The 16522-nt window shown below is 44.6% G+C and overlaps 3 protein-coding genes across 3 annotated transcripts; 2 read left to right on the forward strand and 1 right to left on the reverse strand.

Annotated features, from left to right (window-relative positions):
* Positions 1–93: 93 nt before the first annotated feature.
* HO173_013390 (uncharacterized protein) lies at positions 94–249 on the forward strand (the record flags this gene model as incomplete). Its single annotated transcript, XM_037315210.1, has 1 exon — positions 94–249. The coding sequence occupies one exon, from the start codon at positions 94–96 to the stop codon at positions 247–249; it is 156 nt and encodes a 51-aa protein (XP_037157895.1).
* Positions 250–1053: 804 nt separating this feature from the next.
* Positions 1054–4379, reverse strand: HO173_013391 (uncharacterized protein; the record flags this gene model as incomplete). Its single annotated transcript, XM_037315211.1, has 3 exons — positions 1054–2869; positions 2919–4326; positions 4373–4379. 3 exons carry the CDS (start codon positions 4377–4379, stop codon positions 1054–1056), a joined length of 3231 nt encoding a protein of 1076 aa, XP_037157896.1.
* A 3625-nt stretch (positions 4380–8004) lies between these two features.
* HO173_013392 (uncharacterized protein) lies at positions 8005–8970 on the forward strand (the record flags this gene model as incomplete). Its single annotated transcript, XM_037315212.1, has 3 exons — positions 8005–8349; positions 8415–8462; positions 8512–8970. 3 exons carry the CDS (start codon positions 8005–8007, stop codon positions 8968–8970), a joined length of 852 nt encoding a protein of 283 aa, XP_037157897.1.
* Between the last annotated feature and the right edge of the window lie 7552 nt (positions 8971–16522).

The following is a 16522-nucleotide window of genomic DNA, read 5'->3' on the forward strand; positions in this document are numbered from 1 at the left end:
ACGTTTTCCATTCTGGGCGATCTCGGCATTCTCACCAACGCCACTGTGTTCACGGTCAAGCTTGATATCAAATTGGAGAAAGCTACGCCGGAGATGCTTGGATTAACTGGCTCGATTACGATTACGAAAGAGGACATCATTATTCTGAACGGCGAGGGCAGCGTAGACGTAATAGCACAGAGGTGCGAGCAGATTCGCGGCGTTATGGATGATCCATCAACGTTCGACTACGAGAAGGAGAAGCTGTAAGAGCGCCTGGCTCAGCTGTCCGGAGGTGTGGCTGTGATTAAGGTTGGAGGTGCTTCCGAAATTGAAGTTGGAGAGAAGCGCTGTTGATGCTTTGAACGCGACCCGTGTAGTTATAGAGTAAGGTATCCAACCAGGTGGACGGACTGCACTCTTGAAAGCTGCCGCCAATGCGCTAGGCTCCGTCAAGCCCACCAACTTTGATTAACAGCTGGGTGTCAGTATCATTAAGAGCGCCATTACTCGTATGGACGATGTCGATGTTGGAGTTCAGCATCTCAGCCCTATTGTGCTTGGCAATAACTATAAGTAGCACACAAACTCCATAGAAAAACAATAAGCCGTCATCAAATTCATCAGTTGAGAACGCTGGTACTGAAGGTAGCGTTGTCGTTGGCAAGCTTATGGATGAATTCGGATCAGACTTCAACAAGGGCGCAAAGGGCGAATATGTTGACATGATCGCTTCCGATACTACGATATGGCATACTTGGCACGGTGTTGAATTGATGACCTGATGTGCGTTGGACAAGCAAGGGTTCGAGCTAGTCTACTTGCCAGATGCTATCTGTCTAGGATCAATGCAGCTAATGTACAGCATCTGCAATCGTACGCTTCCTCAAGAATAGCTGCAGGAGATACATTGATAGAAGCTCGGGGTGTTAGTTGCAATGAGCAAGTATAACGGTGCCATCATCAACTAACAAATGAACGATATGGATGAAGCAATTCCGCTGGGGCAATATCGAAGTGGCTTTAGGCTTGAGCGAACCGTCGGGTAAACTTATTATCTAAAACACGATTTTCTCAACATAGTCCAGAAGCTTTGGATCGGGCCACACCTTTCGGAGCGCTTGATTTTCTCCTTGTCATCTTTCGGCTACGACCATTCAGAAAGGGCGACTGAGAGTCTTCGATGATTGGTCCAAGGGCCTTCGCCTGCTTAGGTCCAGCTTCTTGCACCTTACTTGGCCGAACCTGCGAATTTGTATCGTTGAAGTCGGCCGCAACAGTGCTAAGCTTTCCCTGTCTAGGATCTTTAACGCTGCCTTGTGGCTTGGTCGAATCTCGAGTGATGCTCACTTCTCTATGCGAGCTTGGATTTTTGGTGTCATAACCATGAGCGGTGACTTGAGTAGTAGAGGTGGCTGTTGAAGATCTGGGCATCGCGTAATTATGCCCAGCTTTGGAATGAATGCGCGCCTGCGACTGCGAGTAAGACTCATCTGTGGTACGAGAGCCGGTATGTGGTGTAGTTTCGCGAAACGATCGTTGCTGTCTTCGCTGCGTCTCAGAAAGTACCGTTTTATGGAATACCGAGTTCCGGGAGTAATCGTGGTCTTGGGCACGGGAATCGGCTCCAGGAGTCGATGGGAACAGGTGAGATATATCCTCACCAGCTATGGTTTGAGACTCTTCTCGAGCATAGCCGGCAAAAGGGTCATACTGGTGTAATTCGTCAAGGCTTACGAAGGGTGAGGATTCAGGTGGTTGTGAATCCTCTAGTATTTGCATAGAGGATTTAGGAGTCGCGGGCCGCACGGAAGAGCTTTGATCTATCGAGGCGTGCTGGGAGTCTCGATGCTGAGTATGTATTCTGTGAGCTGGTTGCGTACCTCGAACGGAAGGGCTTTGCCCAACCATCCTAGACGAGCTAGGCCTCGTAGCCAGCGTTGCTTGAAGTGCCATGATGTCCAGATTCTTGGCTTTTACTTGATCGTTCGCCCTGTTCAACATGGCTTGCAAGCCCGAATATTCGTAATTCTTTTCAGTGTTCCGCACGATGATTTCCTTCAGATGAAGCTGGAGAGCCTTCCTTGTCCCGATAACAGCCTCTTTCTCGCTCTGTGCCTCTTTCAGCAATACTTGCAACTGAGCAGTCTCCTTTTCTGATTTCTCTTTCTCCGCTTTCAGCATATTGACTTGTCTGGTTACGTTCTTTAACTTCTCTTGGGCCGGGGACTTCTCCAATCTCAGCTGCTGGATAGCGTTCATGTGCTCGCTTTGCATATTTGCAATCTGCATGTTCGCTGCCTTTGATAGCTTTCTTCTCAGTCGATCCCGCTTAGCCATAGCTTGGCTCTCGCTCGTTAACATTTTTTCTCGCACTTTCGTTGTTTCTTTGCACGCAGTCTCGAGTTGTTCTTGGCTAGTAGCCAAACGTTCAGTCGATTCTCTAGCATCTGTGGAACTTTGCTGAAGTTGACTGGAAAGATCTGCAGCTTCTTTCCTTAAACTGACAATTTCGCTCTGAAGAGTTCTATTTCGAGGGTCAAGCTCCTGGATGTGGAGTAAAGCTTGTGAGGCCTCTGTAGGTTGGCTGTGACCTCTGGCTGCAACAGTCTCTAAAGTCACAATCCTTCGCGACTGCTCTTGGTCTTTGAGTCGGAGAGCTATAACTTCTCGGCGAGCGTCCGCAAGTGAGCTCTCGGTTGCCTGTAACTGTTCTCGAACAGTAGCCCTCACCTCCCGAAGGTCGCTGATTTGTTCTGACAAGGCGTGTTCAGAAATGATGTTACCGCTTAAGGCCCGAAGTTGATCCTGCACAGCCAGCGCAAGCTGCTTTTGTCCTGCCTCCATCGAGTTAGAACTTTCCTCGCAAGCTTCGACGGAACGAGCAATCCTATCTTTGTGTTAGCATGGTTATGATCGACTAGACGAAAGGCACGTACCCTTCGACAAAGCTGTCCATATTATCATTGAGCTTTCGGAGGTCTTCTGGCTTGACAGTATCCGCATTGTGAAGCTTTTGCAAGATTGTGAAGCATTGCTCTAGCATTGGCCCAACCTGGCCATGGGACTCTGACTCTGAATTTTTGTTGGGCGGGACGATAGACTGGGCCTGGTGCAACAGATCGTCGATTTTGCTAGTGATAGTATCGCGATGGCTGGTGAAAATTTCCAATAATCGCCCATGACTGGCAGTGATCCTGGAAATCTGGTCTTCCAGGCGGTTGCTTCTCTCTCGTTCGGCCATAAGCAAACTTTCGTCGCCTCGAAGCTGGGTACTTTGATGTTGTACAGTCTGGGCAAGATTCTCGATTCTATGACGGGCCTCGTCCCCAAGTTGTTGGGATCTGATGCGCTCCTGCTCTGCTGACTTCTGGGAATCCTCCAGTGTATAGTGTAGTTCATTTCTGGCTAAGAAGACATCTTCATGCTTTTTGTGCAAGTCATCCGCATCCTCTCCAAGCCGCTTGTGATCATTTGTGACGCCTTTGACATAGTCATTCAGCTGCTTAATCTTGCTTTCCCAGATCGGCTTGTTGGCCTTGAGTCTTAAAAATTTGGCAGTCTTCCAAGTCTCACGTTGTACGACCTCATGTAATTGACCAGAGAGATAATTGATCATGTCTCGTAGCTGTTGGATTTCAGCCTCCATCTGGTGTTCTGTAGTCCTGAAATATTCGAGCTCTTGCTGCCCCTGCCATCGATGATACATGAGTAGTTTTATGATATCACCCTCTATATAGGTTTCCTTGGGTGACGGAGGACCAACCGTAGCTAGGCCTGTCGTGGTCTTTCTCTGGCGGGATTTGACAACCTTGGGAGCACCAGCCACTGAGGTCAAAGGATCTTTGGAGGTCTTGGCCGAACGATTCTGCTTGATAAATGATAGTTGATGGACGACTTTCACGGTTTCGGCGAGACTGTGATCGGACGTGAGAGTTGTTATAGTGGGCGGTGAGTTTGGAAAAGGCACTGAAGTATAATCATGCTTACATGAGAAGACTCGGTGGGCTTCGGTATTGACGGCATTTTGAACAGCTCGACTGGTGTCTGATAGGGGTGGCGACTGGTGGGAGCGTGTCTCAGTGAGGTTAACGGGGGTTTGCTTCGGTCTTCGGAAGTCAAACTGTTGAACTGGCTTGGCTTTGGTGAAGGAGAAGCCAGCAGCGGGGTCTTTACCTGAGGAGGCGGGTCGAGTGAGCACCTTTATCGGTGCTTGCTGAGAGTGTTGTTGGAAAGCTTGTGGAGAAGGTTGACTGGAGTCTCCGGAAACAATGCCCTCGAGAATAGCTTCATCGGTTTCAGCCTGAAGCCTGCTGTCGACATGGCCTTGAGGGCCTATATAAGGGCCTGAAAGGTCAGCTGTACAGCGGTCGATGCTATTAAGATGAGGTACTTGCCATGGTGAATGCTTGAGACAAGCTGTGTGGGCCAGTCTTGATCGGTAGCTTGCCTCCATTCCCCCTCGTCAGCGTGGTTAGCCTCTAAAGTTCGGGATGGAGGGTCATGGGAGGCAGCCATGCTTGCGACGTACTCCCAAACCCTAGAGCGTAATGGTTGAAGGACTGTCGAGAAAGCAGCAAGCCAAGAGTGTGGAGACGATATCAGGGGACAAGGCAAACATTTATTCGAGGAGCTTAGGAATCTAGTTATGAGGCGTGACTTCCTTGCAGGCATTTGCAGCTAGCTACATGTAGAATAGGTGCTTGGCGGTAGGGTTATACCTTTAGCGTATTCAAAAACATCTGGAATGCTTGGCACCCGAGATCTTTCACACCACACACCGAAATTCGTACTGTAGCATAGAAATCTCTCCGCAAAATCCTTTAATAACACTGCTATCGTTAGCATAGGTCCCAAATGAAAAAATGAAGCTATACTGAAGTCTTGGCATGTTCCTCAGCCCCCCAATCGCCATGGTTGTTTCCCTTGATACTCCTACTCAGGCTTAGTGTTCGCAAACAGTGAGGCCATACAGAAATCACGCATGCACAAGTAGATATGTAGATATATGATTGGGCATATCCAACACTGGGGCAGCTGAGACCTTTTTGGACATTTGGACATGCAAATAGCCCCGAAAAAGGCCCCCCAGCGCTAGAAAAACTCCCATGTCTGAGCGACATGACCTGGAGTGAAGACGAAGCTATATAGGTGTGGGTGGGAGGGAGAACAATGATATGGCTCTGAAAGAGAACAATTCGAATGAAGAGCCCACCACAGGTGCAGTGGCCATACAAATAGTACTCGCCATGTCCACCTGTCTCCCGCCTATCGCATATCGCATATCGCATATCGCATGCATATCGCATAATAATAGGACGGCTGATCAAACAGCCACCAACGCTATGGCCTCATAATGGACCCACTAACCCACAGTCCCACTGTTGCGATTAGTGTTCGCAAACAGTGAGGCCATACAGAAATCACGCATGCACAAGTAGATATGTAGATATATGATTGGGCATATCCAACACTGGGGCAGCTGAGACCTTTTTGGACATTTGGACATGCAAATAGCCCCGAAAAAGGCCCCCCAGCGCTAGAAAAACTCCCAAACCCAAGACGTCGTCCAAGAGGGTGAAGGTCTCGAGGAGGACTCCTGACGGTACCTACCGCAGCAAGCAGTAGGGACCGGCAGCACTAGCGCGGACGGGCTGGAAGGTGCTGGTGCCGTAGTGGATGGTAGATAGGCTGGGTGAGTGACGAAAAGGCGGTAGGAATCTGACTCCCTCAACACCAAGTTGCAGCCCCTCTGCGGAAGGACTGGCCTGAATAATGGCCCTCAACCCAAGTGACGTCAGCACCTCGCGGAGGTTGCCGGTGACGGCCTTAGGAGGCAAGCGTCACGTACTGATATTGCAGGTGACGGCCTTAGGAGGCAAGCGTCACGTTGCAGGTGACGGCCTTAAGAGGCAAGCGTCACTGATGTTGCAGGTAACGGCCTTAAGAGGCAAGCGTCACTGATGTTGCAGGTGACGGCCTTAGGAGGTGAGTTGCGATAACCGTACCTATACTAAATTAGTGAAAATTATCGCCTTTTAACGATTACTTAGTAATGTACCGTGATACTAGAAATTTTTAAGTACGTTTTACATTTTTAGTGGTGCTTTTCGTAGAACGGTAGTAGATTAATTTCTCTAAAAAAGCGTATTAATTTTTAATACGATAAATCTAGAAATCTAATATATTACGATAGTAATTATAAATTAATAGAATAACGATATTCGTAAAGATATCTTAGTAATAATAGATTTACGTAAATTATCTTATATACTTAAATAAGCTATTCTTCAGCTTAAGTAAATTTAATCGAGTAATAAAAATTTATAGAGTAAGATAGTATCGTAGTTCGAATCAATAAATGTATCTATTATTTGAAATTTATTAATTTTATTAATATCTTATTCTTAGTAACTCTAACTATTATTATAGGGTTCTTAATTTTTATTTTTTTCGAAAGAGTTTTTGATTTTATAACGGTTTCTTGATTCTATAACGGTATCGTAACGGTATCGTAACGGTGTCGCAACGGTTTTAATATATAAAACGTATTAAAAATATGACAGTTGTTTCAACTCGATACGATTTTTTATTGATACGTATTAAGATATATGATAGTTAATTATTTAATTCGTTTTTTATTCTTTATCGTCTAAAGGCGGAGGTGGCCTATAACACGTCTCAATAAAACATTGTTATTTATCTATATACAGTGAAAAGGCCGCTGCTACTCGCTAAGGACGCTATCTATTCTCCTAATTTTTAGCTTACTAACTAGCGGCGATAGCAGTGCTGTTTTGCATATAAAATACGGTTCTATTGGTGAAAAAAACCTCCAACACCATATAAAGCTAGAGCTTTATATATCAATTAATTCGGTATTGCATTGCCGTAGTGGTTATTTCAGCTATTTCAGCTATTTGAGCTATTGCAGCCATGTGTATATTTCAGTCATTTTAGCTATTTGGGCTATTGCAGCCATGCGGATATTTCAGCTATTTGTGCTGCAGCCATGGAGATGTCTCAGCTATTCCAGCTATTTGGGCTACCGCGCCTTGGAGATGTCCCAGCTATTCCAACCGGGGCTGGCAATGATGAACTAACTGGGTCACTCAGTAAAGAAACCGTTAGTTTCTCGTAGTTGATGGTGTAGTTTGGGGTCTACCGGTTGATAGTTAATGCGGTTCTGACCGTAAAACCAACTGGTTCAACTGATAGTGGAGTAGTTTATAATAATCTTTTTAAAAAGTCTGTTTTAAAGTAAAAAAGAGCCCAAGGCAAAACTAAAAAAAGTGGAATAAGGGTAAGATAAGGGTGATAAGGGTTTAATATTTATATATAAGTTTTTTATTTTTAAATCGATAATTAAGATTTTTTTTATTATTTTTTAATTGTATTTTGTAAATTGGAAAGGGAAGGGTGAAAATAAAAATGTAGGGATTATCATTTGTCCAATGATCGCGGTTCACTGCGGCTTAAGACTTTGCTTACTCATGAGCGCGGCAAAGTCGATCTGACCCAATCCATACCCCTACATTTGACCCCTACTAGCGTGGACCTCCCGGGCATAGAAGGGATAACTGCTCCACTATCAGTGCACTGATAGTGGGGTAGTTGGTTTTCAATATATGGTAGTTGGAGTTAACAGGCGTGACTTCCTTGCAGGCTTTTGCAGCTAGTCCATATGTAGTATAGCTTGGCCTGGTGGGATAAATATCCCTGCTGCCGTAGCCTTCCATAGAATTCTATATCCTTTGCTACCCACATAGTAGAACTGTTTCGTTCAACTGGAGGTCTTGCCCAGATGGTAATCGTGGCCTTGCAAAGTGATCATTGTTGTTATTCGTTCGTTTGAAGTCTTTCACAGCCGTTCATTGGCTGATTAGTGATTTATTCTCCAAATCATTCATTTTACCTCAGTGGAGAGCTCGGAGAGCCCCTCTCCCATTATTGCTATTCACCTTCGTCAAGCTGGCCCATCTCAGTGGCAGTCTCCTATTAGATCTTGCTAAGTCTATGGCAAGCATGGCCTACAAGTCGACTGGTCCTCAATTCACTCGCAGTGATTGCTTCTTCGGCAATGGAGTATCCGCTACTCAATGGCTAAAACACTTTCACACCATAATATCCGGCTACGAGTATACATTAAAGCAGTACCTCGAATGGCTTGATTTACTTCTTATGGACGACGCTGGTAACTGGGCCGACACGAATTCTAACGCTATCCGTCTTCTTAACGAGTTAGCTCCGTCTCAGCAGACTATCATCAGCTTTACAAGCTTGTTCTGTACACGATTTGAGTCCCTTATCGAGTTCCACAGCGGAGTACGAGACCAGCCACCACAGCTACCGGAGCAGCCTGTCATACCAGTGCAGCCTATCACATCGAGCAGCCTACCTTACCTGAGCAGCCTACCGCTAAGCCTGCTCCAAAGCTATCAGAGCAGCCTACATTACAGCTACTAGAGCAGCCTCGTAACACAGTCAGCTCCATCAGTACCAGAGCAGCCTGCTCCAGAGCTTACTCCACAGCTACCAGAGCCTGCTCCAGAGCTACCAAAGCAGCCTCCCCTACAGCTACCAGAGCAGCCTATGCCAGTCATACCACAGTCAGCTCCATCAGTACCAGAGCAGCCTGCTCCAGAGCTACCAGAGCAGCCTATCCTACAGTTACCAGAGCAGCCCGTTATATCACAGTCAGCTCCATCAGTACCACAGCAGCCTACTCCACAAGTACCAGAGCAGCCTACTCCACAAGTACCAGAGCAGCCTGTCGTACCAGAGAAGCCTGTCATACCAGAGCAGCCTACTCTACAGCTACCAAAGCCTACTTTACAGCTACCAGAACAGCCTCCCCTACAGCTATCAGAGCAGCCTATGCCAGTCATACCACAGTCAGCTCCGTCAGTACCAGAGCAGCTCACACACCTCACTCAGCAGTCCGTTACTACCCTACACCATTGGATCTGGCCTATCATGGGGGTTGGTTAGCTTGCTATGCTACGAAAGCGGTCCTATTAGTGCTTGCAGAAGGCTTCCTCAGCCGCTTGCTACGATGCTATTTGGTTTATGATGCATGTTTTTGCTAGAGGTAGCATCTTTCAGGGGCTTGTTTTGCTATGGCTTTGCTTGCTACCTTGTTAGTGTATAGCTTCATGTGCTTGTTAGTCGCGGGGGCTCCGTCTTGTTTGTGTGGGAGTAGTTAACAGGCGTGACTTCCTTGCAGGCTTTTGCAGCTAGTCCATATGTAGTATAGCTCGGCCTGGTGGGATAAATATCCTGCTGCCGTAGGCTTCCATAGATTCTACATCCTTTGCTACCCACATAGTAGAACTGTTTCGTTCAACTGTTGGTGCAGTTTCGATTTCCAAATCTAGTAGTTAGTGCAGTTTGCCCTCCAAAACCAACTATTTCCACCGTTGCCAGCCCTGATTCCAACCATTTGGGCTATCGCAGCCACAGGGGATATCTCAGCTATCGCAGCCCTGGGGATGTCTCGGTCACTCCAGCTATCGGGGCTACCGCAGCCATGGAGATATTTCAGTTATTTCAGCTATTTGGGCTATCGCAACCATGGGGAGGTTTCAACTATTCCAGCTATTTGGGCTACCGCAGCCATGGAGATGTCTCAGTCCAACTATCAAGCTATTCCAGCCATTTGGGCTATTGCATCGGGCGATGACGCATGCGCGTCAAAGCCTTACATCAGGTGGGAAGGGGCTAATTACTAATTCATACCCCGAAACTATGAATCCTTACCGAATCATACCCCTAATTACTAAATCATACCCCTGGGGTATGATTTAGTAATTTCTCGATTACATGGGGTATGATTCGGTAATTACCATTCATAATAAAAATTGCGGGCTAATTACCGAATCATACCCCGAAACTATAAATCCTTACCGAATCATACCCCTAATTACTGAATCATACCCCTACATCAAAATTTGGAGTATGATTCGGTAAGAACTAATTTGGGGTATGATTCGGTAATTTACCAAACTTGCTATGTAGACTATTGGGAGTGAAGACTGTGTGTGAGAGTCACAGACTGGGTGTAGACAGGCTGGGGGGCCAAATTTAGCCCACTGTTAGCAGCAGCCCCTGCGACGGCCCTACGGAGGGCCCTATTTAGGTCTAAATAGGGGTGTCTGGCTGTCAAGCGCAAAAAAGCCTGGTCCCAGGGGTGTCTGCGCTTGACGGTTAGACACCCCTATTTGAACCTAAATAGGGCCCCCGTAGGGCCCCCGTGAGGGCTGCTGCTAACACCCACTCGGCTTTCGTCTGATGTATTTAGCTGGTAGGTCACCCATTGAATACGGTCGGAGATATTTCCTCTTTTCTATGGTCGGATGGCCCAGGTCGCGAATTTTCTCCTTTGCGATTTTTATCATGAATGGCAAATTACCGAATCATAGTTTCGGGGTATGAATGAGTAATTATAGCCCTAAAAATTGCCAAGGAGAAAATTCGGACCTACTTCCATGAGGAAATATCTACCGAAAAAAATATCGATTTAATGGGTGACCTAGCGTTTAAATACATCAGACGATCGAAGTGGGTGTTAGCAGCAGCCCACCGACGGAGAACCTATTTAGGTTCAAATAGGGGTGTCTGGCTGTCAAGCGCAAAAAAAAGCCTAATCGGGGGTGTCTGCGCTTGACAGCCAGACACCCTATTTGACTAATAGGGCCCCCAGGTGAGGCTGCTAACAGTGGGCTAAATTGGATGCCCCCAGGCCTATCCCAGTCTCACACTCCAAAGTCTTGTCCCGATAGTCTGCACAAGTGGTAAATTACCGAATCATACCCCAAGCAATTAACCCTTACCGAATGGGCGAATTACATTTTCATACCCCAAACTATGCGATCCTTACAAATTCATACCCCATCTTACATTTTCATACCCCAACGGGGTATGAATTTGTAAGATGCTATTAATAGGGGTATGAAAATGTAAGTTGCCATCTAGGGTATGATTTTGTAAGTTGCCATAGTGGCCTGGAATTGCTACCTAAGGGCCTACTTTCGAAATTTTGCAGAGGCTTTGAACCATCAAGGAGAGGATCCGCGATCTGGCCCGTTGGACCATAGAAGTAAGGGAATCTCTCCGACCGCATCTAATGAAAATTTTAACAGCTCCAAGACATCAGACGGAAGCCGAGTGGGCCAACTCGAGGGCCAAACGCAAGCACCCCACCCCACAACACCACACCACACCACCGTCATCGACAGCGGAGTCGACGACCACTACCTGACGCTCAGTGGAGCCTACCGACCGCCATCTGCCAGGCAGCTACCGCTATCGTTCAAGACCCCCGTCCTCTACCTCTCTTTGGCATATCACTAACTAAGGTGACAGAAGCCCGTCGTCTTTGACCACCACTACGTCCTCTGGTACACTTTACACTTCAGGGCACAGGGACGGCTACATCTACAAGTTGGTGGCATCTTACATTTTCATACCCCAAGAAATGGCACTTACATTTTCATACCCCAAGTAGTGGCAACTTACAAATTCATACCCCATTTTTTTGGTGAGGGGTATGAAAATGTAAGATGGGGTATGAATTTGTAAGGAATCGCATAGTTTGGGGTATGAATTTGTAATTTGCCCCTTACCGAATCATACCCCAAATTTTGGTGTAGGGGTATGATTCGGTAAGGATTCATAGTTTCGGGGTATGATTCGGTAATTAGCCCAGGTGGGAAGCCCCATCTGATGTCAGTCATTGGTAGCCATTGGTACATCAGGTGGGAAGCCCCACCTGATGCGCCGTTATTCCAGCTGGGAAAGCCGTCATCAGCAACCTCCGCGAGGTGCTGACGTCACTTGGTGTTGAGGGCTATTATTCAGGCCAGTCCTTCCGCAGAAGGGCTGCAACTTGGTGTTGAGGGAGTCAGATTCCTACCGCCTTTTCGTCACTCACCCAGCCTACCTACCATTCACTACGGCACCAGCACCTTCCAGCCCGTCCGCGCTAGTGCTGTCGGTCCCTACTGCTTGCTGCGGTAGGTACCGTCAGAGTCATCCTCGAGATCTTCGCCCTCTTTGGACGACGTCTTGGGTTGTTTTGGGAGTTTTTCTAGCGCTGGGGGGCTTTTCTGGGCTATTGGATGCCCAGAAGAGTGTTAGCTGCCCCGGTCTAGATATGCCCAATCATATATTTACATATCTACTTGTGCATACGTGTTTTTTGTATGGCCTCACTGTTTGCGAGCACTAACCGCATGTAGGCAAAATGTGGTCTTCAAAATCTTTGCGAAACCTATCTAATATACTTCTTAATCTCTTAATCGCTATATCTATTTCTCTTAATACTTCTACTTAAACGAAGACTAAGTATCTTCTTTATTTCTATAAAAATTCTTCGTAAGTAGTTAAACGTTATTAATACGTTTAGAAGATATAGCTAAGATTTATACAGCTTTAAAATTATTTAAATACGATTATTTACGATATAACTATTAAACTTAAATAATTTTATAAAGAGATTTCTATATTAGAATACGAATTTAAGTATATAATATAAAAGATATTCGATGTTATTATTAAATATTTTAGACGTTTTTAAATACGCTTAAAAGACTACTTAATACTAGCTTATATATCTACGAAAGCTCTTCGAGAATTCTTATCGAAGGCGCTCTTCTCGTAAGTTCGATGATTTACATAAATCTTAGTTTTCAATATATATTTATAAATACTTTATGAAATTTCGTCTACGTTATATTATTTTAAAGCGTATAATTAGCTCCATAACTCTATAAGCTTAATCTATTATTAACTACGAGTAAAGGCCTATAAATTAAATTCATAATTATTTTATTTAATTAGAGCTGTCGAGTAAATTTGGTAAGCGATCTTTGATAAGCGATTTTTGATGAGCGATATTTGAATTCTATATCTTTAGGGAATTATAAGACTAAATTTCGTAATTTTTTTATTCTTGAAAAACGTAAGCTATAGACTATAATTTAAAAAAAGATCTTGAAATTTTAATAGAAAACAAAAAAGTTATTCTAAAATTAAATAATTTACACCTATTTTTTTATCAGGGCTGCCGGCAAATTTGGTGAGCGAACTTTGGTGAGCGATATTTGAATTCCTTGCGCTTTAATAATTATAAGACTAAATTTAAGAATTCTTTTTTTATCTAAAAGCGCAAGTTTTATTCTATAGTTTAAAAAAAAAATTAAAATTTTAATAGAAAATAAAGAAGTTATTCTATGTGTGAATAACGTATATCTATTTTTTTAATGAGAAGGCGCGGAAGGGCTAGCGGGCTGACTTAGCAGGTCTAATCAAAGAGCGTAGCGAACTCGAATTTATAATTGACTGTATATACAAATTTAAGATTTTTTAAATTAGCTCTATCTTATTCTTTTATACGAGTAAAGGCCTATAAATTAAATTTATAATTATTTTTTTGATTAGGGCTATCGAGTAAATTTGGTGAGCGGTCTTTAGTGAGCGAACTTTGATGAGCGATATTTGAATTCCTTGCGCTTTAATAATTATAAGACAAATTTTTAGAATTCTTAAAAATTCGGAAAGCGCAAATAGCGCTTCAAAATTTAAAACAAAAATTTCAAAATTTCAATAGAAAACAAAAAAGTTATTACTATTGTGAATAACGTACACCTATTTTTGATGAGCGAGGCGCGGAGGGCGAGATTTTGATGGTTGCGGACGCTAATTTATTTACCCGCGATGACTCAGCCGATCTAACCAAAGAGCGTAGCGAACCCGAATTGATGATTGGCTGCATATATAAATTCATTATCAGTATATATAAAAGAATAAGGTAGGGCTGAACTAGAAAACCTTGAATTTGTATGTGCAGCCAATCATCAATTCAGGGTCAGGTCTACGCTCTTTGGTTAGACACCGCGGGTAAATAAATTAGCCGTCCCGCACCTCACTCATCAAAAATCTATGTGCAGAAGTTTTATACTCTGAAATAACCAGCTCCCTACGGATGCTGTTACTTCATAATTTCGTAAATTGTAGAGCTCGCTTTGCGCTTTCTAACGCTGTAAAAATAATGAAGTTTGGCCTACTATTGGTGGATTAAATAGACATTCAAATATTGTAGTCACACCAAACGCGTCCGGGATCGGTTAATAATCCTTCCACCTGTTTGTGTAACCATATTTCTTCTACAATTCTACCAATCCACCAATTATGAATATATCCTCGATACCCCTCGCCCAAATGTTGCTAAGTATCTAAGGCACGTATCCCTTCCGCCCGTCTTTTGAACCCCTTACTGACGCCCCCAGGCCACCCCTCGGCGAATCCGCTACTGCTGGGCCGCTGGCAATCGAGGCCGTAAGCGAGCCTAATAGCTACCTATTACTGCTCATAAACGCGTTAGAAGGTCCTCAAAAAGAGCTTGAACGGATTCACAGCCATCGTTCTCCCCTATATACTCCTCTCAAGCCAGCGATGGTGCCTTCCAACCCAGCGATGCTACCTCCCAAGACGCGTCTTCCTCCCCTAATCCGTTCTTCATCACCCTATTTTAACCTTTTTAGCTCACTCAACGCGTGTTAGATCCTAAACATCGTCAAGAAGAAGCCACTCAAAAATCGTGACTAATCACTTCAGTCACGCCTCCGGGATCCATCCCCCTACATTAGGAGGAGCAAGAGGAGGAACTACAACAGGCAAATGCGGAGAACACTGCGGAGAAACCAAGCGGCAACAAGGCCACCATCGTCAAGAACACGGCTCAGCTCTCCAAGATCCCACGTCATATCAGTCATCCACTCAGTCAGCCACTCAGCTAGCCACTCAGTCTGATACTCTACAAGAGGAGGAGCAAGAGGAGGAACTACAACAGGCAAATGCGGAGAACACTGCGGAGAAACCAAGCGGCAACAAGGCCACCATCGCCAAGAACACGGCTCAGCTCTCCAAGATCCCACGTCATATGCTCTCCACGGTTCCACATCAAATCATCACTCAGCAAGCGGAGAACACCACTGCAACTTAGCCTGTCATCCCCACTGCATTAAGGAGTAAGAGGAGGAACTACAACAGGCAAATGCGGAGAACACTGCGGAGAACACTATGGAGAACACTGCGGAGAAACCAAGCGGCAACAAGGCCCCCAGCACCAAGAACACGGCTCAGCTCTCCAAGATCCCACGTCATATGCTCTCCACGGTTCCACATCAAATCATCACTCAGCAACGCGGAGAACACCACTGCAACTTAGCCTGTCATCCCCACTACATTAAGGAGTAAGAGGAGGAACTACAACAGGCAAATGCGGAGAACACTGCGGAGAACACTATGGAGAACACTGCGGAGAACACTATGGAGAACACTGCGGAGAAACCAAGCGGCAACAAGGCCACCATCGTCAAGAACACGGCTCAGCTCTCCAAGATCCCACGTCATATGCTCTCCACGGTTCCACATCAAATCATCACTCAGCAAGCGGAGAACACCACTGCAACTTGGCCTGTCATCCCCACTGCATTAATATGGTACATCACTGCAATAACGTCACAAGAGGAGGATCTACTGCGACGATCACAGCCAATTGGGCCTCTGCAGGAGGAACATCGGACGATACATATTTGGACGAATTGAAACCGTCCGATGTCTTGCTCTGACAGCTATTTCATTATTCGAAAGATTTCACTGCGGCAGGAGATAATGTGGGATTCACACCACTAATTGGCATGTTGTCTCCATTTCTTTCCGGTATTTCGATACTTCTTGCCATAAGGACATGGCCTTTCTCTGTTTTTTGTGGGCAATTATTACGGATCAATCCTTCACTCGATACACCTTCCTAATTAGGCCTTAGCGCGCCTCTCTCCGCACATATGTGCTTATATGTAGGTCAAAAACGCACAGCAAGCGATCAGAGTTCGATTTGACTTAGGGCTAGGGCTAAAATTCGATTTGACTTAGAAAATTTTTATGGGCCTTTACTTGTTCAGTATATATAAAAGAATAAGATAGGGCTGAGCTTGAAAACCTTGAATTTGTATGTGCAGCCAATTATCAATTCGTCAGGTCTACGCTTTTTGGTTAGACACCGCGGGTAAACAAATTAGCGTCCGCAACCATCAAAAATCTCTCCTCCTACTTTTAACCCTTTAATAACTTTACTATTTTCTATTAAAATTTTGAATTTTTTTTAAAATTATAGCCCGCAACTTGCGCTTTTCAATGCTTTAAGAATTTTGAAATTCGGTCTTACAATTATTAAAAGGCAAGGTACTCAAATATCGCTCACCAAAGATCGCTCATCAAAGATCGCTCATTAAATTTACTCGATAGCCCTGATCAAAAAAAAAATTATGAATTTAATTCATAGGCCTTTACTCGTTAATTATATTACGTTAAGAATATTAAATATAATAAATTAATAAAGTTAAGATTTAAGATTTATTCTTATAATCTTCTCTAATTAAATCGTACTTCTATTTAGCTTAAAATGAAATAATATATATTTTAGACTAGAAATCGTAACTTGCGATAATTTCATTAATTACTAGCCTCTTAGCGTAATATC

The sequence above is a fragment of the Letharia columbiana genome (genome assembly GCF_014066305.1).
Source record: "Letharia columbiana isolate WasteWater2 chromosome Unknown xpSc0000127_s0, whole genome shotgun sequence".
NCBI lineage: Eukaryota > Fungi > Ascomycota > Lecanoromycetes > Lecanorales > Parmeliaceae > Letharia > Letharia columbiana.